The sequence below is a fragment of the Larimichthys crocea genome, chromosome VIII, assembly GCF_000972845.2.
Source record: "Larimichthys crocea isolate SSNF chromosome VIII, L_crocea_2.0, whole genome shotgun sequence".
Classification (NCBI taxonomy): domain Eukaryota; kingdom Metazoa; phylum Chordata; class Actinopteri; family Sciaenidae; genus Larimichthys; species Larimichthys crocea.
The window spans coordinates 28,287,857-28,313,810 of NC_040018.1; the positions used below are offsets into that span (position 1 = coordinate 28,287,857).

Genomic DNA, 25,954 nt, shown 5'->3' on the forward strand with positions numbered 1-25,954 from the left:
CATACTAAATGGTGTGATCCTGATATCTCAAGCAGCTGCTCACAAAACGCTGTGTGAACTTTAGTTTGAACGCTGCAGTTAGCAGGTAGCAAATGAACTGCTCAGGCTGCTGACGAACTTCAGAAAAACATTTGGGGACTTATAATAATAAAAATATGAATATTAGAGTCTAATGTGAGCATGCTTACAGTCTCAATGCTAACATGCTAATGTTTAGCTGGTATATTTAGGGCCCGAGCACGGCACGTTGGGGCGAGGCCCTATTGGATTTCGAATGCTGAACGACGTTTAAAAGTAAATCGCATTTTCAACGGCCCATATCCCCTCGAAAACTCATGAAAATTTGCCTACCCCCCCAAAGTCGGGCGTGAAATTACGCATTTTGGAGGTCTCGCACATGGACGTGTGCATATGGCTCGACAGCGCCACCTAGGTGTGTGTTTTTGGAGGGGGCCCTCGCCACGGTTTCATCCATGTGTACAAAATTTGGAGGGAGTATGTAACATGCCAAGACGCAGAAAAAAGTCTCTCGGTGACCCGGGCTACAGTGAAGCGTACGGCGTCCAATTTTTGTCAAATTTGGACTTTTGTGTTTTTGGGGTCATTTCCAGGGGTCGCATTTGAACGAACTCCTCCTAGGGATTTTATCCGATGTGTTTGAAACTTGCCATGTGTGTTCTTCAGGCCTCCTCAATGAAAAGTTGAGAAAATCACAACTTTTCATCAGAGGGCGTGGCTGTGACGGCACGTCAAAGTCAACGCTAGGGACCATGATGGTCGGTCTGGACCAAATCACAACATGATTTTTTTTTTTTTAAGATTATTTTTTTGGCCTTTTATGCTTTTAATGATAGGACAGCTGAAGATAGACAGGAAGCAGAGAGAGGGGGAGTGACACGCAGTAAATGGCCGTCCGTTGCGGGATTCGAACCGGGGCCAGCTGCAGCGAGGACTATAGCCTCCACACACGGGGCGGCCGCTTAACCCACTACGCTACCGACCGCCCCTCGACATGATTTTTGTCAAAAGGCAAAATGGCTGATTGTGATTTTGTTGTGCAGACATTTCATTTGTGCTTTTCAAACAAAGCAGACCTACTGGAGTTTAAACTCGTTTCAGAGAGAGTAGAACTCACAGAGCGATTCAATAGTTTCCTTTTCAGTCCTTCAAGAACTATTTTCATGGTGTGAAATCTAGACCGTGTGTGTGTGTGTGTGTGTGTTGTACAGTATACACATTTGTTGTCTGTTTTTCTCACGCTGTTTTTGCCTCCGTTGGGTTTGTCCAGCTCCCATGTGGAGGTGGAGATGCTGCATTCTGAGGGTGTAAACGGAGACGCCCTGCCGGTCTGTAGAACCTCCAGAAGCGCCGTCTTCCCCTGTCTCGGCGGACCAATCACGAGCATCTTCAGCAGTCTATAAGGCTCAGCCTTTCGAAGGTGCGCCCGGAGGAAAGCCAGGACAGACGCAGGACCTGAGAAAGCAGAGAGGTCACCACCGCCACAACACACTTAAATATTAAATATAATAAATATTTCATTTAAAACTGGTTATTAGGAAGTCATTCCCTTCTGAATGTTTAGTTGACGAAGACATTAGACAGTACCTTCTTTCCTCACTTCCTGCGGGACGTTCGTAATATTGAGCTCTTCGATGTCCAGCTGCCACAGGTTGGAGAGTTGACCGAGCTCTGCTGGAAGCTCCCGGATTCCAGGATTACTGTTCCCAGAGGACGTGAGACAACACGGGTCAACGATCCACATTAAAAGACAGGATGTTTAAAACTACCTGTTCCAAATGATGCTGTCAGCTTAAAAAAGTAAACAAGATAAATGATTCCTAATTTACTGGTGCGATTAGACTTTTAACAGTCAGTTGTTGTTGTTGTTGTTGTGGTGAGAGTCTTTTTTGGCAGCGACAGGAGACTGTGAATCCATGACTTCCTAAACAATTCAATCATTCTGGGTGGTGTGTGGGAGCAGAGCCATTTGCAGCTTGTATGAAACAGCTGCAAACAGCTGTAGCAGGACGACTGACATCATACTGGGCAGTGGTTCCCAGGGACTGAACTGACACTGTATTTGGATCCTCCCCCTGCAGATAGTTTATACCCTTGTCTGTAGATGTTTAACAGAATATCAATAGAGTATATGCACCGTCATCATACCCTCACAGCGATGTTTTTGGTGTCTAAAACTAACCAAATCTTAACACGCTGTCTGCTGTGAGAAAACGGTTTTAGTATTTTTCTGTTGAATTGTTGAATACCAATAAATCAGATGTTCAAATGTTACAATTACTAAGGTGTTGCTGATTTGGGGCTGACAACCCAAGAAGATTTTTACTTCGTTATTTGTTCTTTTCAAAAGTCAAACTGACTTTTAACATTGAACTTTTTCTGGTGTCAAAAGGTTTTTAAAAGCCCCATGAGCTTGAATGAACTTTAGGTGTGGAATGATTTTATGTTATGTAGGACTTGATTGATTCACTTTTATCTGCAGTACTGTGGGATACATTTGTATACAGTTGCATTTGCCAGTATTGCATGTTTCTCCCATTGACTTATGCAACAAAGCAACACAACACTTACAAAACAGAGCGAGGGCTGAAGATTAACTGCACATTGTTGATAGAAATGTTACTTTTGTTTATTTCAAGATGTATTTCATTAAACCTGCAGTGTGAGTCTGCAAGCCTTTGCCAAGTTCACACAACGTTGATTATTTAATCTATCAGCAGTTACTGTATGTTGCAGAGTTTGATAAGCTGGAGTAACACTGGTCAGAGTTATAACCGAGCATAAATCATTTGCAAAAAGACTCTAACATCGCTCTGCACTGCAATGAAAGAAGAGATCGATGAGTGTACAATGCTGCTCATTAGTTTACATACCCTTACAGAATGGTTTCTTGCCCATTTGTAAGAGAAAATAAAAGATGACACATGTTTGGTTAGTGGACAGTTGAAGCCATTTATTGTGAAACAAATGTGAGAACTCAATTTAAACCAAAATAAAAACAGAAATGACCCAATTTACCCTGATCAAAAGTTTACATACCCCAGTTCCTAATATAGTGTATTTCCCCCTTTAACATCATTGTAGCTCACACATCCCCAAAACATCAGGGATCCACACAATTCTCCTTGCAGTTGTGGGGGAAATTTTGCTTGGTCTACCAGACCGTGGTTTGATGTCTTCAGTTCCTCTTACTTTCCATTTCTTAATTAGTGTTTGAACAGTGCTGACAGGCGTTATCAACTGTTTGGCAATTTTCTTACATCCCTTTCCCGATTTGTACAGTTGCACTACTTTTCTCGCAGATCCTTTGGCAATTGCTTTGCTTTTCCCATGATTCTGCATCCAAGACATCAGCACAGCACCACATGAGGGATACAAGAGTTTCTCAGGAGTCCAGCAACTCACTGACTTTTATACACACCCACTAATTACAAGCAAACACATCACAGGTGAAGATAGTTACCTTTAATAGCCATTCAATCCCAACTGTTTCAAGTTAGGTGCAGGTTATCAGGCCAAATTACAAAAGGTATGTAAACTTTTGATCAGGGTGATTTGGATAGTTTCTGTTGTCATTGTGCTTTAAAAAGAGTAAACACAGATATTTCACAATACATGGCTTTGGCCAACCACTATCCAAGAGTGAAAGAAAACATTTTGTGTTATCATTCATTTTCTCTGAGAAATGGCCAAGAAACAAACCATTGTGTCGGGGTATGTAAACTTATGGGCAGCACTGTATATCCTGACAAACCTTACATCAGTATCAGCAGAGTGACAGAGGGATGACTGAGGGACAGCGAGCAGGGGACAGACAGACAGACAGAGGGACTCACCTGGAGAGGTAGAGCTCAGTGAGGCTGTTCAGACCGCACACTGATTGAGGGACACACTCCAGCTGGTTGTCATTCAAGTACAGCACTTCCAGTGAATCCCGCAGAATCATGGGAAACTCGATGGGACACACTGCTGACACAGAGCCATGCAGGGGGGTCAAAACATGTCATGACTTTTGTTTGGCTGTGTTTGTTCATTTCCAAAGAAGAAGAATGAGTAAGCAGCATCTTCCACAGAATCTGATTCTTAGCAGGATGTCAAGTATTGTGTAATATTACTGTAAACACAACATTACACAAAAAATTAGTCCTGAATCAGCTGGATTCAGGACATGAATTAGTCCCTGCGTGAACTCAGCAGTGATGTCAAAAGTACACACATTCTTTAGTCAAGTACGAGTATAGATACCTGTGTTTAAAAATACTCTAGTAAAAGTTGAAGTATTGACTCAACTTTTTTACTCAAGTTAAAGTGAAAAGTACAGGCTCTAAAATATACTTTAAAGTATAAAGGTATAAAGTACCGGTAACCTTGTGAAGGACAAAACCACCATTTTAGGGAAAAGCTTACAGGACCTACAGTCTGTCCAAGCAAAGAAAAATGAACTGAAATCAATACAAAAAGCTACACTGGCCAATCTTTACTAAACACATTCAAAAAATAAAACTGCTGTACAAGAATGAGGGATTGCGAACTCAGTGTGCATGGTGTTCAAAAACTTTATTGCTATGCAAACATCTCAAAGAGGTATGACCAAGGATGGGGGATGCGTTGCTGGTCTTCTTCACTCGACTCTACTACATCACCCGAGGAATCTCCTCCACCAACGCTCTCGCTAGCTTTCACACACATTTCACTGACCTGGTGCCACCATCACAAACAATTTTAGTTCCTTCCAAAGAGTTGCCCGCCTGATTTTAGGCAATTCATGTTCATCGTCTTGTGCACGTGAGGACAAATGCACCAATAGGGTTCGTCTTATCAGTGTGTGTTTACATACGTTTCTAAGCATAATCCAATCAATCACGTTGTCTGCATGGCACGTTTTACTGATACTGATGGTGAAATTTTACTGTTTATTAATAATCACCATCTAAACGCAAGAGTAACGACCCTGATTTGAAAATGTAGGGAGTAGAAAGTATGGATACTTATGCTAAAATGTAAGAAGTAAAAGTCAAAAGCTGGCACAAAAATAAATAGTGAAGTAAAGTATAGATACCCGAAAAGTACAGTACTGATAATATGACACTAGATGTTTAGTACTGCAGACCCTTTTAATATGTTGAGTGGGAGAGCTTGCAGTGCTGTAACAGTCAGCATGCAGAGGGGAGCAGATTGCTCACCAGGAGGTTGAGCAATTGAAATGAAATTATTAAAGCCTGTGAGGTAAGACTTCCTCCAGGTTGTTCAACAAAGATCCGTATATCCAAAGATTGGAGTGAGGTAAGAGGTCAGAGAAGAGTTCAGTTTTACGTAGAAGCAGTTTGTCTGCCGTCACCATCAAGCTGGGAGTGAGCTGTGTATATCAAAAGTCAGATTGGTTTGTTACACAGAACCATCTGGAGAGCAGACATCGGTCACTTTCAGGAAGAAGGACAGTCAAACTTCTCAGTGAAGAGGGAAAACATCTTCTTCATCCACAACAGTCTATTTTCTAACAAATCTATTTTCGTTTAGGGTTGAAATTATTTCCACGTATTTGTAAACAGATGTACCTGGATCTGGGTCTCTCCTGTGCCATGTAGTCAGGAAGGCCAGCCTCCTGGATTTGGGCCCCTCTTCTGTCCTGAAAGACACAAGTTATAATACAGAAACTGAATTCAAATTCACCAGCATTAAAAAACGAAGAATGATAGAGAGGACACTGTATGGAACTTATTATAACTTTCCTAGAAATATCGAAGCATGCTAGAGAAAGAAACCTCCTAGTCTAGTGTAATACAGTCTTTAATATTCAGTACAAACTTTACAAATCTCTCATCTAATTCTTCTTTTCTTAATCGGGTGAGTCACCTCTCAGCTCTATCTGGTGCTGGATGCTTCAGCTGCACGTCACCAAAGACAAAAACAAAATGGAGCTTCTGGCTCTCGTCGGTGAAACTGATTCCAGAAAAGTTTTCGTTGTTGTGTAAAAGCGTAATGATTCATGTTCGAACTGATAAACTTTGTTACTTCTCTGTCATGTTTTGCACTTCGTAATGTGCTACACGTTTTCAACGGGACACAGCAGGCACCTTTCAGTATTAACGGCGCCTTTACAGATGTGCAAGTTACCCCGTCATGCCCTGGGCACTAACACACCCCCGTACCTTCACAGATGCTGGTGTTTGAACTGTGCTGGGAACAATTTGAGTGCTTCTTTTTCTTCTTTTAGCCCAGAGGACATGATTTCCAAAAACAATTTGAAATGTGAACTGGCCAGACCACAGCACACTTTTCCACTTCAGTCCATCTCAGAGGAGTTTGGGCCCAGAGAAGTTTCTGGATGTTGTTGATATCTGTCTTTGCTCTTTGAGTCTGAACTTCATTTGTAGATGCAGGGATGGACTGTGTTTACTAACTGAGTGTTCCTTGGCCCGTCCTTTACACAGTCATGCTTTCACCTATCCCTTTAATCCATTGCAGTTGTGCATTGAGAAATGTCTTTCTTAAACTGTTTTGTGGTGAAGTGGTGAACCGCATACCATGTCATGATACTGTCACCTGTTACAACGAACAGAACAAACGTATATTCAGTTCGTCTTTGTTCTGTGTTCAATTAAATAGAATTCAAAAGGGATTTTACAAATTACCACATGGTGCTTTTATTTACGTTTCACACGGCATTCGGACTCTTTTGGACTCGGGGTTGTGGTTAATGTGTAATGTGCTCTCTGCAGCTGCGTTCAGTTAAGAAAGAAACTCCGCTCTGTTTGTGAATCAAAAGCTCCAGTATTTGGGGGTAAGTGGTTTGTGAAACATGAGGTGAGTTGGTCAAGGTTGTAGTTGCAAGTTGACCACATTAGTGTTTTTGCCTCGTTCGCCCGATGAGGAGATAATAACAGATTAAAACTGAACCTTTGAGTAGCAGCTGATGACAGCTTTGGTTACACAGACATCAGCTCAATCTAATGATGTCTTATTAATTTAAAAAATCAGATTCTAAATCAGGCCCTGACTAGATTAAATCAGAAAATCTTGAATCACTAATTTTCTCCTGAGCTGACTGAATGACAGGCAGACTGTGATGTGCATGATATTCCTTCACACATTACATCTATTGAACTCTGTGGAGAGTTGTTGAGTAACAGTTGACTCCAGTAGACAGTGTATACACACACACACACACACACACACACACACATGCACACACACATTTGGAAGTGTGTATCTGTGTGGACCTACTTGCCCAGCTGGTTCCTGGAAAGGTCGAGGGTCCTGAGCTGACAGCACTTCCATTTACTCTGAGCTGGGAGTGTCGCAATGTGATTCCCACACAGTCTCAAGGAGAGCAGAGCCTGATGGGAGGATGAGTGGGAGGAGGGGTGAGATAACGTAAACACACTCACATTTTCCTTTTAAAGGAGTGCACAGACGGCCGGCTGACGCTGAACACTGGTCAGATTTACCGGACACTGATACGAACACAATGACTGGATCAAATGGATTTCTGCTTACAAGCGTTTGAAATCAGCTGTGTTTGTTTTTCAAATCTATGAAGATATCGAATAAATCATTTAATCACTGAATATTTGTGTATTGAATATCGGTCAGGATAACAGCAGTGGCATGTTATTTTTTTGTTCCTCCTTCCTAATGTGGTTATGATAAGTAAGAAAAGAACTTTGAGCTCAACATAACCTCCTGATTCATTAATCAAATAAAATCCATCTACACATTAATACTTAAATTAATTTATGCTGGACTATAAACATACACTGCACACTGTACAGAGAACACAGGGATGGCTTACTTAGTAATAGACCTGCTCTGCATGGAAAGTGTCATAGGATAACTTCTGTTATAACCAGGTGCTATGTAAATACAGTTGAATTGAATTGATAAGAGATGACATTTAGTATTGTCAGTAGTGGTGTTTGCAAATATTACTAACACAGTCAACACGGTGCTGTCAGAGCAGCAATAACGTTTAGTAGATGATCTATCCGATGTGCCATTTCACAGCTAGATTTTCTTTCCCTAAATTCGACTGCTTGTGTTGGTACATTCACACACTGCAATCTTCATTTAGATTTCCAATTGTACTGAAGAGCTCCACAATGCATCCTGCAATCCTCTACATCATTAGTGTTGGCAAAGTCAAGACAAATATTTCTGCATCTGACTGTTAAACTGTCTCCTGATGCTTCAATGCTGCAGGAAGACAGTGAGTCAACCACACAGCAACAGTGCCACCTGGAGGCTATTTAACATATCACACATAGGAGTCTGACTATAGTGTGTGTTTTATTTATTTTAGTTTAATCCACAGGTTTCACTCCGCCATGGCTCTCCATACAAATGTACAATAACACGTCCGGGTTAGCGTTCATACCTCCAGTTCAAAGATGTACGGGGGCAGCTCGTTCAGACTGTTGTCAGAGAAGTCCACCTCCTGCAGCTGAGTCCTCCAGAAGATGGAGATAGTGTTCGGAAGACTCTCAATCACATTGAAGGACGCTTTGCAGTGTTTCTGTGCAGGACGAGAAAGATTACTGTGTGTACACGTATCTGTAGTTAGTTTGTATAACTCATAATCGAAGGCTTCAAGGCATTTTCTATATGTTCTGGCACTAAATGTCTTTCCTAACTTTAAAATCTAAGTCTGGTGTTAATTTCGATTTTTCTCTGGAAACAAGGAAACACCAAAACCAACACTATGTCCACTTAGACTAAAACACTTGCAGATGTTTTCTTTGGTGTGGTGGAGAAGCCTATTAAACAATTATCTTCAAATACGTCATCAAATCATCTCCATGCTGTAACACCCAGATTATCCAATATGGACATGAGCCGGTGGAATATCAGATACATCAGCAGACGTGATAAACAGGACGTGGGTCATTATTCGTCTGCTCTCTTACCAGCGGACAGGCCCAGGGGTCGGGGAACGTGCTCAGTTTGTTCCTGCACACATTGAGGAAGCTCAGGGATTTCAAACAGTGCATGACTGCCGTGGGCAGACTGGTCAGACAGTTATCGGACACGTCCAGCTCCTCCAGCTTACGGAGGCCGATCCAGTTTGTAGCTGACAGAATGGAATAAAAAGAACACGACCAAAAGTGCTATCAGACCTGACAGCTGACAATTAAAGGTAATCTGAAGTGTGGGGACATGAAATTCAGCTGGACTAAACCCAAAATAAAAATAAAAATAATACTTCTAATGGCACAAATTGGTTAGAAATCAAATCAAAAACAAATCTACATTCAAATTTGAGATATTTGCAGAGTTGGAACGTACTGGCAGGGATGTCAAACAGGTCCGTGAGCTGGTTCTTAGCAGCAGAAATCTTCCGGATTTGGGTCAGATGGAGAAGTCCAGGTGGCAAACTGGTGAGCTGGTTCTGAGAGAGGTTTATCTGCCGTAAACTGAAGCATAGGAAAGAGAGCTGAATGTTTCCTCTTTATTCACACACATCTTTAACAGAGATGTTCTTTGTTTCCTGTCCAGAGACCAAAGATGTGAATGATCATCATGAGAGGTTTCTTGTTAGAAAGTTTGGTAACAATTGGAGTTGGTTATTTCTGTAATGAGTTACTACGTCTGCTCTAAATTTCATGTGAAAAGGAAATATGTTTGATATGATGGAGGACTGGATATTTGTCTCAGCTGCACCTCGGCCAGGCGTACCTGGAGCAGATGACCTCCTGGGAGTTCTGAGCAACTGGCAGCTCCTTCAGCAGGTTACTGGAGAGATCGAGGGTACGCAGGTGGATGAGACCCCATGGCACCACAGAGGGCAGGGCAGCCAGACAGTTGGATGACAGATCTAGATGGGTGATACGTGACGAGACATCCATGAACCAATCCAGCTCCAACCAGGGCAGCTGCAGACCACTCCAACACACACTGACAGCCTGTGCACAAACACACAGAGGGCATGAAGAGGGCTGAGAACAATATTTAACTATATTAAATGTTTTGTTACACTTAGCCAGAAATACAGAATTTAACACATGTTTTGACACTGGCTCATGTGTTCACAGTACATGGTGACATTTTGTAACTTTTAGTTACAGATTACAGAGTTTCCTGAGTAAACTGCTGCCAACTATAGCTGCTGTTAGCTAATGTTAGAGAGCACCAGGGGAGTGTTTGTACCACAGGCATTTTAAACCACCGGGAAGAAGAAGAGGAGGTTTTTTGGGCAAATGCTGGCCGGAAGGGGCGGTCGGTAGCGTAGTGGGTTAAGTGGCCGCCCCGTGTGTGGAGGCTGTAGTCCTCGTTGCAGCTGGCCCCGGTTCGAATCCCGCATCGGACGAATAATTTACTCCCCTCTCTCTGCCCCCTGCTTCCTGTCTATCTTCAGCTGTACTATCAATAAAAGGCATAAAGAAATAATCTTAAAAAAAAAAAATGCTGGCTGGAAGTGTCATGCCAGAACCGGAGCTGGCCAAGTGGGCAATGTAACTGGACTTTTCGGCCTCTTCGGACATAATGACAGAGGAGAAGAGACCAAAGAGGACGTTGATGGACAAGAGTAAATGTGGGACTGACTTTTAGTGGTTGGTGAGAGCTTGGTGAAATAAAAGGCTGAAAGACAGACGCCGAGCTGGGCTGACTGTTGCTGGACTAGTCAGTGATATCAGCTGCTGCTGGGTCTGCTGTTGTTGATCATGCTGATGTTGATGATGGTGTTTGGCTGTTAAGCAAAGTGGTCGACTCGCTAGTTTTTGCCAGCTTTTGCTGGCTTTTCTGCTGCTCTCTAAGATTTGTCAAACTCCTGCAGAGCTCTTTGAGAAAACATTCACTTCGTTGCTGGTTGTCCAAAGTTAAACAGGAAGAAGAAACAATCCTGATTAACATCAACGACCCCGCCTCACAGTATTGTTTGATCATTTCCCTTTTGCCTTTGTTTCCAGTACACAGACCTCCTCTCCTTCTGTGTCGGAGGTTTCCTGCAGTCGGAGTCTGAGGAGATGTTTGCTGAAGGCTGGATGGTCCATGAGGGTGTAGGAGGAGAACCCGGCTCCATTCTGCAGCAGGAAGAGAGCTATCTCCTCATTACCTGCAACACAAAACACACTGACTCACTACTCCACCAGCACCACCCCCTCACCAATCAGTATCTGTCACCAGTGCAAACAAATGTACAGCTTTATGTGTTTCTGTATTGGTGCTTCTGTCGTGCAGTTGTTGCATTTGATGATTTAAATGCGTCACGGTACAGATGTTATCATTTGAAGTGCAGTTGTTTCGTCTCTGCACCTCGATTCACATTCTTCTGAGGGTAAACCTGTAGAGGACCAGCAGCCTCAGTGCCTCATTTAATTTAATGTAGTTCTTTATCCCTATTTGTAGTTCTATTTCATATTTTTGTAAAACTATTTTATTTCTACTTTTTATATACTTTTCTATTTGTGTAGATGTTAGCACAGGTTAACTTCTTAACACATTTATATATTTTATTTCTATGCAAATGTTTCATTCCTTGCACATATTTAATTTTTATAGCTTAATTCCTCTGCAGATATTTATTTTTTATGGAAATGTTTAATTTCTCTGCAAATGTTTAATTTTGCTACCAACATTACCAAGATATTTACAGACGTCAACATTTCAAAAATCAAGCCTTTAAACCAGCTTTCCCTTAAAAATATTTTAAATTAACACATTAGAACCTAAAACGGATTCAAAAATCCACTACAAGTTTGTGTTAACATATTTAAATTCTAACTTCTCTGCAAATATTCAATATTTTAGTGTTACAGGTTAATTCTAATGTATGTTTAATGCACGCTGCTACTGGATGCTTGAATTTCCCTCGGGATTAATAAAGTATCTATCTGTCTGTCTGTCTAGGATAGTGCATGAGGTCAAAGAGACACTTGCTGATGTTGGGTACAATGAGAATACTATGGTTATTAGTTACTGTAGCACATCATGGCAAACAGCTGCAGCAGCAGCGGCTGTCATTAAAAATGTACTCATTGATCCCGCAGTCAAGTCCAATTAAGTCAAAAATCCATCATGGATAAATGTCCATAAATCTGCTATGAAATCATAGAATAGACACTCAATCATCAATCAATGACCTATCAATATTTTTATGCCGTGGTTTTAGTTTTGTCTGAGTGAGTGACAGTGCCAGACTTTTATTGGTGACCAATGCAGGATTATTCAATAATCACTGCAGTGTCTCGCTTCAATGCTGACCTGGTGTGTGCTGGGTTTTATTTTCATCTTTCTAAGGATACATTCAGACAGGATCCGGTGCTGCAGAGAAAATGCAGTTGTTTTTTTTCCATTAATTTGAGTGGGGTATTGCGTTTTGGCTGCGGTGGTGTGGGCCACAGGGTTGTCTGCCAAAAAAAAAAAAACGCAGCGACCTGCGGCAGAGAAAAGTTGAGCCGGATACAATTTTTGGAAAAATGCAGCCCAGCATCATGATGCTCTGATACTCTACTTGTTGTTGATAAAATACTGTACAGACAACTAATGAAGCTGCGTAATCAGCAAAATCAAAAGTATAATAAATGAATAATATGTCCTGACTGTTTCACAGTCGTTACATTCAGAACAAACAAACACACAACCCTCCGCTGATTCCCCACAGCACCTGATCCTGTCTGAATGTACCCTCATACTTAGCATTTAAGATTTTGAGTCCTATTTTAAATGTAAAAGTGCCACAACTAGTGCAAAGCGATGAAGTTGATTAAACATAAATAAATAAAATTATTAGTCATATTATGAAAACTCAACTCAACAGCTGGACAAATGCTTCTTTCAAGAAATCATATTGTTTTGGATCATAGTGCAGAGCACAGCAACACAATTTGTATTTAATTTGTATAAGCTCTTTATATGACGGCATTAATCCAACAATACTTCAGTGTTAATTCTATTGTATCTCGACGGTTGCCCTGTGTCACAATAACGATTACAGCATTAAGAATTTCAAAAAGGAGAATTTCAAAATGACTAAAAAGAAAGTTGGATAGGAGGCAACGATGCACAGGATGGGGGAATGCATACCGATAATGTCAGGAGTGTGTTTGTGTGTCTCTACCTGCTCGTGCAGCAGCGTACAGCGGCAGCCCGGTGATGACGGCAAACTCGTCGCTGTGGATGGCACAGTCCTTGGCATCAGCGTCGTAGCTGTGGACAAGCAGCCGGACCACATCCAGGTGACCCTGCTGGCAAGATGTGGCCAGCATCCAGTTCAGCAAGTCTCTCCTCAAACAGGGACCTGGGAGGGAGCAACAGAGCCCGAAACCAGTGAGAGTAGATCAGTCTGAAGGCATTGTTTCATCACAGCAGAGATTCGTTTAGTCCGCTGGCTTTTTTTGGTTTTGTCACTACGAATATTCTCTTAAGGTTTTCTCAGTTTTTTTCAGTGTCTATAAAACGGTCGAATATGGTAAAGATGTATTCTGTTTAGCTTCTTTCTAGGCTAACAAAGAAAACACTGTGACAACAATTGTTTCAGATAAAAAACAAGTATTCAAGCCTAATAGTTAACCTGGTGTGTGGGACATCGTGACACCCCAAAAGCAGATTATCCAATAAAGAAAGGAAATTTAAGCAATCACAGGATGTTCTTAGCAAAAGAAGTACTCCTGTAATTAAGTATTTTAGTTTGGTTTAGGCTTAAAAACATTCAATCCTTCAAATTCTCATAATTAATCCTAATCTCTCCTGCTGTGTGGGGTCCCTCAGGGATCAGTTCTTGGTCCAATACTCTTCTCATTGCACATGCTGCCTCTAGGTTAGACATTTTCCCACTTTGAAACATGTCATATCTCTGTTTATGCCGATGATACACCGATCTATTTCTCTGCAAACCCAATAACCTGAATCAACTGTCAGTTTGGCCATCTGCCATTAAAGGGCCTTCTTCCACATATCGTGAACATCGAGCTTTTTCTGTTTCTTTTACCGGGAATGGAATCCAGCAGCTCTTTGACCAAGCTGGCGTGGCCGTAGTACGCTGCCAGGATGGCTGGGTTGGTGTTGGATGGCTCCTGGGGCACAGTGATGCGGGCTTCTTTTAGGAGGTAACACACACTCTGCAGATCACCATGCTGAATGGCCACACACAGGAGACGGACCTGTAAACACACACACTTAAAATCTTAGAGTCTTACAGTGCAAATAAGACCTTCAACGTGACAAGACGTACTAAAAATCAGCAAATTGTGCTACATTTTCTCGCCTGTGGACTGGTGCTTTCAAACGAATCACAGCTGTGCTGATATTCAGTACAACGTCACTCCCTCTCATTTGATATTGCTTAATTGACCACTGTTGAATCCTCCACAGAACAATAAAAAAACAGAGCTAATTTGGTGGAAAAGGGGGAACTCAACTAAACTAGTCAATTATTGTTTGATATCAAGGATATGTAATAAATACTCAAACAGCTTCCATCAGACATGAATAAGGAACATTTTCTATTAGGGATCATCTCAAAGAAAAAAAAGTAGACCTTCATTAAAATAAGCAGTGTGACAAGTGTTTCTTGGTGATGTGAATGTTTATATATTTCTTACTTCAGACTCTGTTATGCTCTGTTGGACAAACATGTCTTCATGTTGTAACCACATATTCTCTCTGCTCTTCACACAGATAACCTCCAGGGAGCTATCTGGGAAACTTCCACAAGATGGAGTCCTTCCTCAGTGACGGCAGCTTTGGTTTTGTAACCAAATACCTTCAAACTAACAAAGCAGTGGGTTGTTAAAATCGATATGAACTGCCCACAAATTGTTCGTCAGGCAAACTTGGAATCTCCACCGTGAAGTGGCTGCGGTGTATGAATCCAGATAACTGTAATATTGTAATATTGTTTTTTCTGCAAAGATAGAATATGCCTTAACTTCGAACTCCTCAAACAAAGCCGTCACATGAAGGACAGGAAACACTGCGATCCCTGAACTATTTCCACAAAGACCAGAGAAATGGCACCAGAGCCAACAATCTTAAGAACCTGGATGACCTTAAACATCTGATGATAGAAAGACAACAAAGTCATCAGCACCTGCTAGTGGACCTCATTAAAAAGATGCTACACCTGGATCCTGATCAGTGCATCAAACTCCTAGAGGTGCTGTGGCATCTCACAAAGACCCACTACAAACAAGAAGCCTTCAGGCAACAGTACTGAAAAACTTCCATCTGACTCCAGATGACCTGGAGAAGACACAGAGAACACTGTGGAAGTCCACACTGACACAAATGTGGAGAAGGACAACAGGTTATCGAGATTCCTCAGCGGAATAAAGAACGGTATCCAAGGCTGCTTCACCTGGGACAGTAGAGCAGCCATCAACATCCACCTTCTTGCTCCCTAACCGCCCTTTTCCTCACCACTGTTGCCAAGTTCTTGCTCATGGTGGGAACTGTTAAGGAATTTTATATCCTTTGGTATCCAAATGGGCCTTGAGGTCATAGACAGTTACAGCAGTAAATCATATCAGAGAAGACTCCCTTTCTTTCAGTCTATCTTGACGTTGTGGTGACCAGGGTCGAAGAAACTAAATGTTGGCCTCCTGGACATAATAGATAGCCAACTGTTGGCGTTCCAGTGTCTCCAGACTAGAATGTGCTGAAGTTGAACACTTAAATGGGTAAGTACATTCCCTTTGACTGTCTTTGGGCGTGTAGTATTTGTGGCGTCATCTGTAAGGGTTTAAAGTCGGACCACCAGCATGAGTTGGGCAGAATCATATGCATACCTGATCGTATGTGTGAATGTCTCTGATTCTTCTTGGCCAAGCGTCAACACTTTCTTCCCTCCTGACCTGGTGCAACTGACTTCAGCAATTTCTCCACAACAGGAACTGAACAAATAACCTAAAGAAGCTTTCATAACAGTTTTTCAGACTCGTGGAGAGTGGAAAAATACCCAAAACACACCCACAGGTGTTTATTTTACTTCACTTTGTCCATTTGTGCCTGTAGACTTCACCGAAAGTTAACATTAAACAATGTATCAGCAATGACTGTTCAGAGAACTTGTGACAATTGTCCTAATATAAAATAAACTATGTATTCAACTATAGAAGTTTCAAGGTGATATCCACACATGTAGTGTCCCCCATTAATAAAGGGAAACCACTCAGTAAATATAGATTTATGGGGACACTCAGTGACTACATGTCTCTTTTCATTGTTAATAGAGAACTTCTACATGAGAACAGATATTATATTATAGTATATTCGTATACTCGTGCTTTCTCGTGACTGCTGTGAGAAATAAAAACTGCACTACAAAAACTTGATGTAGAATTATATTTACCCATTCTTATACGCATGTATATTCTGGTCTGTATCTTCAAATTTTAAAAATGATCTCATCCACCACAGCATAGTGTATTCAGTTTAGCTATTCATGGGCGCACTGTTTTTATCTGTGTCCAGCTTGTTGTTCTCTATTAAATATGATTTCTGTCTATGTCACACCCTCTGTAACCTTTCAAGTGCCACATGAATCCCTCTGTGAGTTGAGTTTAGACCAGGGGTCTCCAAACTACGGCCCGCAGGCCACATCCGGCCCGCCTGAACAATTGGAGTGGCCCACTTAACGATCCCAAACAATCCCTCTAAACATGGCCTATTTTTCAAAATTGCATTTTCCTATTATAAAATATCCACACTTAATGATTAAGCTTGGCATTCTAATTAAAATCTACCTTATTTACGAACTATTTACAGTACTAGCTAATTTTCATCCCCTCACACAATGGTATATTCCAACGTGACTTTGCTCGTGATCAACTTCCACGCAGTCTGCCCGGGGGATTCAACTCGGCGGGTCAGGGACGGCCGCACGGTGCGGTCGGCTTGGAAAGGCTCGGGGGCGATGGTGCCTCACGGCTTAGTGGACTTAGTGTTCGCTGTGCCCTCTCCGCGACTGTCGAATCGCAACTTAACGTAACTTTCACTTCCTCCTGCAACAAAATCACAACAAAAATGTAAAAAGCACCGCAACTTCAACCGCAATTTTTTTGAAAACCTGATGCAACATCAGGGATTTTGAGGTCGCAACTATTTCAAAAAAGGCCGTGAAATCCTGGTGGGACTGATATCATTTCCGGTTATAGACTGACCCCGGCCCCCCATCACAGAAAGGCAAGTTGATGTGGCCCGCACCGAAAAAAGTTTGGGGACCCCTGATTTAGACTTTAAAATCTTTCATTTCATATATCAGAGTTGAAAGGTCTGCTGTTGGCGTGGTGTCCTACATGCTGAATGAATTTTTTTCCATTAAAAACGCGAGGAAGGTTTTCACAAAAAAAAATCTTCAGTGGATGCCAACTTACCAGCTGCTGTAGCTTTAAGCAGTACCTCACAGTGTTTATCATTAAGGAGGTTTGTTGACAGAACTACTAATAATGGAAGCTGTTCCTGTCAGATAGAGTGAACATTATTACTATTCAGTTTCACTTTCATAAACGTACATCCTGAGTAGAGTAAAGTAGTAGAGTTCTGTTGAATATTAGGTTGCTGGGCTGAGTCCAGGATCAGGTTTGGTTGTTTTTCAATGTAGTTTTATCTTTCTCTCTTTGGACGAGCCAAAGATCCATCAACAGATACACAATGTCCATGAGAAACAAGTGAACAGAGTGTAGCAAATGCTTTTCATTACCTTGGTAAGTTAACGGTCAATAGAAGCAAATAAAGTAAAAATATAGTGTGGCTCTGAGTCGAGGTTAGGTCTTAAATTTGGCAGGTTCATGTTCAGCCGTGTGGGGTCTTAAAGAGCCAGCTAAGGGCCAGGATCAAGGCAATTCGCTTTTCCCAATAATAATAAATTATGTTTCAGTGAACTGCAGATCTGTTACTAAACAAGCGTACAAGTTCAGAGTTTTAATCACTGATCATGAGGGGACTGTTTTTTCAATGTTTCACACTTCTTCCTTTAAAAACACACACACACACAGTTAGGCACATCTGTATCTGTGAAGGTCACTTCTGTCATCATAAACCAGTCTATTAAAAGATCACGATGGCAGATTTCCTGTTTCTTCGAAACCAGTCGAGTCAAACAGCAATGATTCTGTTAGTGTATGTCTTTTGCCGAAAATACAAGAAACTTATTTTGTGTTGTGTTTTCTCATGTACGGGTTAACATTACTGGATTATTTGGAGACGCATGTGCAAATGTAGATCCATATATCTACGTGTGGGCCAGATCTGCTGATGAATGAGAAGGATGCATTCACAAATAAAAACAACAAGAGCAGCACACACACTGGTTCTTTAGACGACAAACACACCCCTGCAAGGAAATCGCTGCATGTCTGCAAGTGGACAATGCAGACTGAGTCCAGACTAAAGTCACCGACATGACGAGATAAGCTGTTAGATCAAGGTTCATGACAGGAAAGAGTCTCTGATTCGGATACAATAAAGATTTATTGTCCCTGTAAAGAGACAAAATATAACAATCTAAACCATAACCACAGGAGCCTTCTTTTCTTTTATTGAAGAAGCACAAAAAGTTTTTGTCTCAGATTTAATGTGTACTGTTCCCCTGTGAAATTTAATCACTCACATTGTCAGCATTTTCATACTGGACTTGGATCAGCAACTGCCCCTGGCAACTCTTCGACTTCCTCTACCCATTAGCCTGACGTCTCTGCAGTCCAAAACTCCCCAAGACTGTTACCAACCAAGAAGGATCAGCAATTAAGCAAGCCTAACCCCGTAATCCCTCTTGGACACCCGGCTAGCCCTCATTCTACTGAGGTACTTTCTGTCTCTGACACAATAATTGTGTCCCGCATTATAATATCATGTGTTATGTTTTTGTTTTAATTGGTCCTTTTCAAAAAATACCAATACTCCAGTCGATAGCCAAATCTGCCTAGTACAATTTTAATAGACGGAACTATTTATTGAGTTTGTGTTTGTCACGGGTCCTAACACTGTCAGTCATTTTAAGGGAGACCGACTTCCTCATGTGTTCTGTTGACAATATAACAATATAACAATATACCTATAGTGTATATTGTTAAAGTTTTGTTTTCTTACTACTGTTTTCTTGCTATCACTTACCGTTTGGGAGCAGCGATAACAAAAACAATTTCCCTAATAAAGTACTTCTGGTTCTGATTATCATGTGTTCTGTTGACAACCCTAACAGTGCACTTTCTAAGGAAGGATAGTGTGTAAAGTCCAATAAATCATTTAATAATACAATGTTTCAAATGACAGTAGTATCAAATTAAATGTTTATGTTGTATCATGACTTGCAGTCAAAGCATGACATGGTGTCAGTCTGGGAAAAAGCATGAACCATTTTTGAAGCTACAGAAGCAAGAATGATAAGTAGTCTGTAAAATATATTGTTCGAATGAGGGTTGTCTCAAACTCTCTCACACATGTTCCCCTGAAGAAAACTGAAAAGACCTTCATTATTTAAAAAGACAAATACACATTACTCATACTAACGGTGAGGTTATTGGCATGGGAAATAGCCTAATGGACTTTTAGGGGAAGAATTTAAGAATTTTAGATGATATAAATTTGATTCCAAACAGGAGCACCACAGATCACAGGGTTAACCAGATCACAGGGTTCCCCCACCAGACAAATCCCACTTTAACCACCACTACATGACACATGATAGAATGAAACAGCAGCAGACCTAGATCTAATGAGGTTGTGTTTTTTTACTTGATAAACACAAGTATGAATAAAAAACCTCACCACCACCAAGAAAAGCAAACAGTAATTGAAAAGGCCTGCAGTAAACCATCAAAGACAGTCAGAGGGTTATGCATGTACTGTAGTCGGATCTGTAGTTATCTAGTCAAACCAGTTACACAGGTCCATAAAAAGGTCTCATGAGGAAAAAAGCATGTTGCTTCGTGTTTACACTTTTATATCATAATGTCCAGAACTGTCATGCTGCAATAACCAAATCATTTTATCAAGCTGCTGTTCAAATAACATCTTCAAAAATAAACATGGCATCCAAGAAGTTAGTGATGGTATCAGTGTGAATATAAAGAGGTGTTAGACCGGTTGGACAGTGAAAATAAACACAACATTTATGCAGTTCCAGACTGTCCCAGTAGAAAGATTAGATAAGATTAGATTTTAAAAGTTGGAAACAATAATTCTGTGTTTTCCTATACTGTGGATTATTTGGTGACCCCTTAAATGTATCTTGAGATCCTGGTCCACACTTCGGATCCTGCTTTGGATCCACAGTTTATTCATTCTTTTGTTTTTTAGTGCAGACTGTAGTTTTATGTCAGACTTGGTGTGAAAGGTCCTGATCCCTGACCTCTAAGCTGAACATTATAACACTTAACATACATACAGTTTAGGGTGATATGGATTTACCAGAATAACATTAATATTACAATGATCACCACAGTTCAAAAAGCAGTGCAGCTGATGATGTCATGTATGTTTTGGGCGCACTCACCCCATCGATGCGGGGCGTCCCCACGCTGCACTCCACGCAGCAGGCTTGTTGGACCAGCTCCCTGGCAGCTTCCTCCTCTCCATCTTCATACGCTGCCTGGATGTTCTCCAGAGTGGGAGAAGGACCCAGCGCTGAGCCGGGTCCCTCCACCAACGATGCCTTGGCTCCCATTTCCTCCCCAGGGCCTGACAGCACACAGGGAGGGAAACCAGTGGTCAAAATGAGCGTTTGCAAGAAGGAATGGGATCATTTGGAGGCTTTTGGCAGCATGTGGCAGGTTGAACACATCGTATTACTGTAGTCCTGTCAGCAGCAGGAACTAGGTCACCCTATTAAAGAACGCGCTCTTAGCATGGACTACAGCACAGTTGAGTGGATTAGTGGCACTGTGAATGACTAACAGCCTCTGGAGGCAGGTGGAATAAGCCCTTTACACCCAACTCATATCACACACCCTGACAATACTATTAAAAAGCAAATACACAACTATATATACTAATACTCTTGGACTGAAATTGTCAATATTTAGCTCCAATTTCCTATATCTGATGTCAAATGAGACCATTTTGAATTATTGAGGCTTGAGATGTGTGGTGAACAGTATTGTCCAGAGTATCCATGGTTTCACAATGTTTCGATACTCTGTTATTTACACATTTGAAAGTAACTAGAGTAGGCTGACTAGAGATTACAGATTTACAATCAGAACTACGCCATCTACATTGACTGGTGGACAATCTCCTACTCGTGAGAGAGAGACGTTACGTACGATACATCAGTATTACGGATCAGGTGAAGCAACGGTAGCACATTGGTTGGTGCCAATGTCATTCTATACATCATTGGGTTTGATTAAAGCCCATGTAAAGGCAATTTTGAGATTTCTTTCAAAATACATTAAATATGTTGGACAATAGTTGCTGAAAACACGTAAAAAGGATTTTGTGGGCGGTCCTTAAAGGGTGGCTCGATGACATGCTGAGGCCACCCTGAGCTAGAGAGATGGAGATGAATTCATCTCGCTCAGAGTGTTTCAAAGTTTCTGAACTAATTTCAGTCGCTTCAAAATGGCTGCGTGACTGTGGGCGTGGCTTCAGCACATTCATAGGACACGCCCCCACAGTCCTGGAGCTGAGAATTCATTTTTACCTGATTTTGACACCTGATTTCATAAACTTGTTGATGTTTTTAATCATTCAAATTTGGCTGGGTGGTTAATAACACGTTTTTTTGGTCTGACACATTATTTAGTTGTGTCTTTTGGGCGCCTTTATAAAAATACTGCTGTCGTTATTAGTATCAAGTATTATTTTTCTTTAATACTAATATGGTATCAAAGGTTTAAAATTCTAGTATCGTGACAACCTCAGTGGCAAAGGCTTTCATTTCTCAAAGATTGCAATATTACACAATATTACAAAAAATATACATATATATGTACATGTTTTTAGGTGTTAGAAACACACAAATAACCTTTACATGGATCATAGCAGCAATCATCTGGTGGCAATCTAACTAATAATTTACTTGTCTTTGGTTTCCAAACCTCAGCTCAGCTCAAGTCTCACAGTGTGATATAAGACGTAACACCACCATTATCGCTGGTGATCTATTGCTACAGACTTGTTGAACTGTTTGGTGACTAACCCTGCGAATACAACAGCTTCAAATATTCCTAAATCACATCACAGGCCTAAAACAATGACCTTTTCCCTGACCCCACTGTAACTGGACTAAAAAGCAGCACTGCATAAAAAATTCAAGAGGCTGCTTTGGTGTGAGCTTGATGTTTAAAGCACTAGACGATGAAATACGAAGGTCCGTCTGAGTAACAGATCCATGACTCACTGTACAGCAGTTACATGTCGTTAATTGTGGCATGGAGAGGGGTCTGCCTCACTGATCGCTTACTCATTTACTGCACAGCACTTCCTGTGCTTTATGGTAAACAGTTTGGGCAGATCATGGCGTCAGGCACCACTGCACTTCTTGAAGTGATATTAGTTCAGCGCAAACACCAATCAGACCACAGAAAGTACATCCTGGTTGTCAACTGTTGGTGTGAATGAGCCGGTTAACTTAGAACCAGCTGGTTGTCTCCATAAAAAAAACATACTTTGCAGCCATTTCTTGGTCAATGAGATCAAATTTCTGCTCCTAACTCAAGCAGCTCAGGCACAAAATATAACCGCCCTTACAATGCTGGTGAATCTGGACTGTATTGCCAGACTGAGTCAGACCGGTTATTCTTTTTCATGTTTTTCAGGGTGGTTTCATTCATTTCACCAAACAACAACAACAACAACAACACTTCTGTTTCCTCTTTCATCTGTGCTTGAGCTGCATGTGCCTGCTTCCTGTAGCCCACTGGCTTCGCTATGAATAATTAATAGACAGAGAGTCTGACTTGGGTGCCGGGGCTATATGAGAAAGCTCGAGGGAGTTAAGCCATTAGACCCACACGTGCCTCCCATCCACCATCAATACTATCACGTTCACAGCCTTCTTCATCTGGGAAAGCTAAAAGGAGATCTTGAGAGTGATGAGGCTGTCAGTATCTCCTCCATTACCAAATTTGCCCTTTCACTGTTTTATCTGGTTTGGAGATCATAAACGTAAACTCTCAACTTCTGCTCCGTGAATAAACAATAGAGAGGAACCATCAGTGTGATTTGATTAGAGAAGATTCAAGGGAGGAGGAGGAGACTTTGAGACAAACGAGAAGGACGTGGATCATCCGTTCATATGGCAGAAATGAAACAGGATTATGTTACAGAAAGCACACAGCAGACATAAAAACCTTCAGTGGAAGATCATTAGACCAGCTAGTGATCCACCAACACAACTTTTTCCCTCCTGATACCAATCTTCTACCAAAAATATTCTGCTGATACAGAGTAACAATCTAATATTAGTGCTACCCAGATTTAAAATCTCTACACTGGGACTATTTCATGTATTTACACCAAACCATTATGATACTGATGTCAAGGTCTGGTGCACATAGCCACATGCAGGCTAGACAGTATTTGAATTGATGCACAACGTGTAATAACAGTACAGAGTTTTGCATGGAAACCAAGTTAACATTATTACCGAGTGTAAAGGTCTGTGATTAGAGGTCATTATCCAGATAACACAACCAGATACAGGTTAAAGAACCTCTCTGTTATTTCTGTTAATGCAGAATCTGTTCATACAGACTTAATCTGTCACACTTTAAACATCAGCTATAATCATGACCACACAGACAAGCAAGTCCATCCCTGCATCCATCAAAACAACCCAGGCAACCCTAGATAGAATCATAGCCACACAGATTTTTCTGCCAAACATCCCGCTTGCCAAATGTACAGGGGCTGGATAATAAACTGGATGACCCCCATGGCCGTATCAGTTTCCAGCGTGATATCAGCAACTGTAATGTCTTTTGTTTCACCAAATCCTGGCTAAATTCTGGAAAAACAGACAGGCATTGCCTACTCCACCTCACTATAGCAGACGCTGCAGAAATAAGTCTAGGAGAATCTTTGAGGATCCCAGCCACCCGGGTAACGGCCTCTTTTTTTCATGCTGCCAAAGTTTTGGATACACCTGACCAACACTGAGAGGCTCAGGAACAACTTCTACCCTCGGACCACGAGGGTGCTACAAAGACTGCACTTTAAAATACATTTATGACTCACTTCCACAACAACCATTATCTATTACTAGCCTGTTTTTTATTTAACAAACTGAAGAGGCTCTTGGTAATACATTTCACTAGGATCGCATCTGTATAATTATTATTAAACTAAACTAACTATCAAGTCAAGATAGTAAATCTCATTTGATGGTGGATTCTCCATGATCGCCTCTTAATACCCGTTTATCATATAAATGACAGCAGAATGCATTTGAATGTGGTGTGGGATGATACGTGCAGGATTATTACAGCACACACAGTTCCCTACATGTTTCCTGTCTGTCTCTTTGGTAATCCATTGACTGAAAGCAAAAACACCTTCTTCTTTCTTTAAAGAAAAAACAGCAATGAATTGTGCTTTATGGGATTATGGAGCCATAAGGAGCTTAAGAAGCTGCTAAACCACCTAACAGAATTTCATTCAGTGGTTTCATGACATTACATTAAGATTACTTTTATTTGGCTGACACTTTGATCCAAGGCAACTTACACAAAGTGCGTTTAACCATGTGGATACAACCCAAAAATCATCTTGGGTCGTGATTTGTAATGAGTTAGTAGCGTAGTGGATAGGCTGGGATGTATGGTTTGACCATGTCCTGGATATAGGATGGGCCTGGATCATTCACAGCATTGTAGGCAAGTACCAGTGTCTTGAATTGGATTCAAGCAATTAAATAAGAACATAAAACACAAAATCCCAGCACGACACAGGGCATCTCTCGTGTTGTAGTAGTTTAGTCACCAGAGAGTAGAGATTGGAGTAGACAGGAGTCACCCTTCTCCACTTTTATCACACTTTTGTTGTTTTTTTGGTCATTTTGATAATAATTTCGTACATTTTACAGCCTGCCATACAGCTCTGTGTACAACGGCACAGCTAAAAAACACAAGTGCAGAGATTCAACGATCTGAATTCAAACAAATTCAAATGAGGCAGTCCCACACCACAGAGCTGGTCGTGAACGGGAGGTACAGACACCAGGTGTCAGCCACACAGGCAGAGATTTGTGCTGCTATTTAAGGACCAGAGAAAAGACAAATACTTCATAGCCATTGTAGGAAAACTATGTGAATGAATAACAGACACAAATGACTTGGTGCAAAGAATAAAAAAAGGAGGGGATCCAGAGCAGAACCCTGAGGGACACCAGTAGTGAGGCTACAAGGTTTGGACAGAGTTACCCTGTACAGGCGGTCCTTGGGGTAGGATGTGGACAAGGACCTGCTGATCTGCTGGTTCACCGTGTCAAACGTTGCTGAAAGTTCCAGCAGATTGACAACGGAGGAGAGGGAGGCTGCAAGGGGAGCGAGGAGGTCCACTGTGACGGTGAGGAGGACAGACTCAGCCTTGAAACCAGTCTGGTGGGGTTCAAGAAGGTTTTAATTGAGACTTTAGATTTCCCCACATGTTAATTCAGATGCATTTCTATTGGGAAAAAAATTATGTGAGGGAGTGATTCTACTTTATTTTACAAAATAACCACAACATGAGCATATGAGCATCATATGAACAGGGCTTTAGGAGTGCTGCTGATCAGTGTTAGTGTGAAGCTTTCAGGGGAATTTCCACCTTAATACTAAAGAAAACCAACATTCATCAACTGTTTCACTTTCCCCACTGTCAGTGCCGGACCACAAGGAGGAACCAGCTCCACATCCACTGTGGACAGTATTCAATCCTAAAGGCCGTAACATACACTAGTGTCAGGATCACTTACAAGTCAAACTAAATCAGTAAAAGTACAGGTTGCTCAACACAAGAATGTATAAATACACTATATTACTACATTATATAGAGTAGGTATTGCTTGTTTTAAGTC

At 41.3% G+C, this 25,954-nt stretch overlaps 1 protein-coding gene across 1 annotated transcript in view; it reads right to left on the reverse strand.

Moving 5' to 3' along the window:
• lrrk1 (leucine-rich repeat kinase 1) overlaps nt 1–25,954 on the reverse strand; it is a 113,109-nt gene that overhangs the window by 76,737 nt on the left and 10,418 nt on the right. The window contains exons 3-15 of the mRNA XM_027281404.1: nt 20,447–20,631; nt 13,943–14,114; nt 13,073–13,252; nt 10,932–11,068; nt 9,691–9,917; nt 9,301–9,428; nt 8,922–9,085; nt 8,393–8,530; nt 7,243–7,355; nt 5,574–5,644; nt 3,855–3,987; nt 1,606–1,718; nt 1,259–1,473 (exon numbers count right to left, since the gene is read on the reverse strand). Coding sequence (XP_027137205.1) covers nt 1,259–1,473; nt 1,606–1,718; nt 3,855–3,987; nt 5,574–5,644; nt 7,243–7,355; nt 8,393–8,530; nt 8,922–9,085; nt 9,301–9,428; nt 9,691–9,917; nt 10,932–11,068; nt 13,073–13,252; nt 13,943–14,114; nt 20,447–20,631 — 1,976 coding nt within the window. The remainder of the gene's footprint in view (nt 1–1,258; nt 1,474–1,605; nt 1,719–3,854; nt 3,988–5,573; nt 5,645–7,242; nt 7,356–8,392; nt 8,531–8,921; nt 9,086–9,300; nt 9,429–9,690; nt 9,918–10,931; nt 11,069–13,072; nt 13,253–13,942; nt 14,115–20,446; nt 20,632–25,954) is intronic.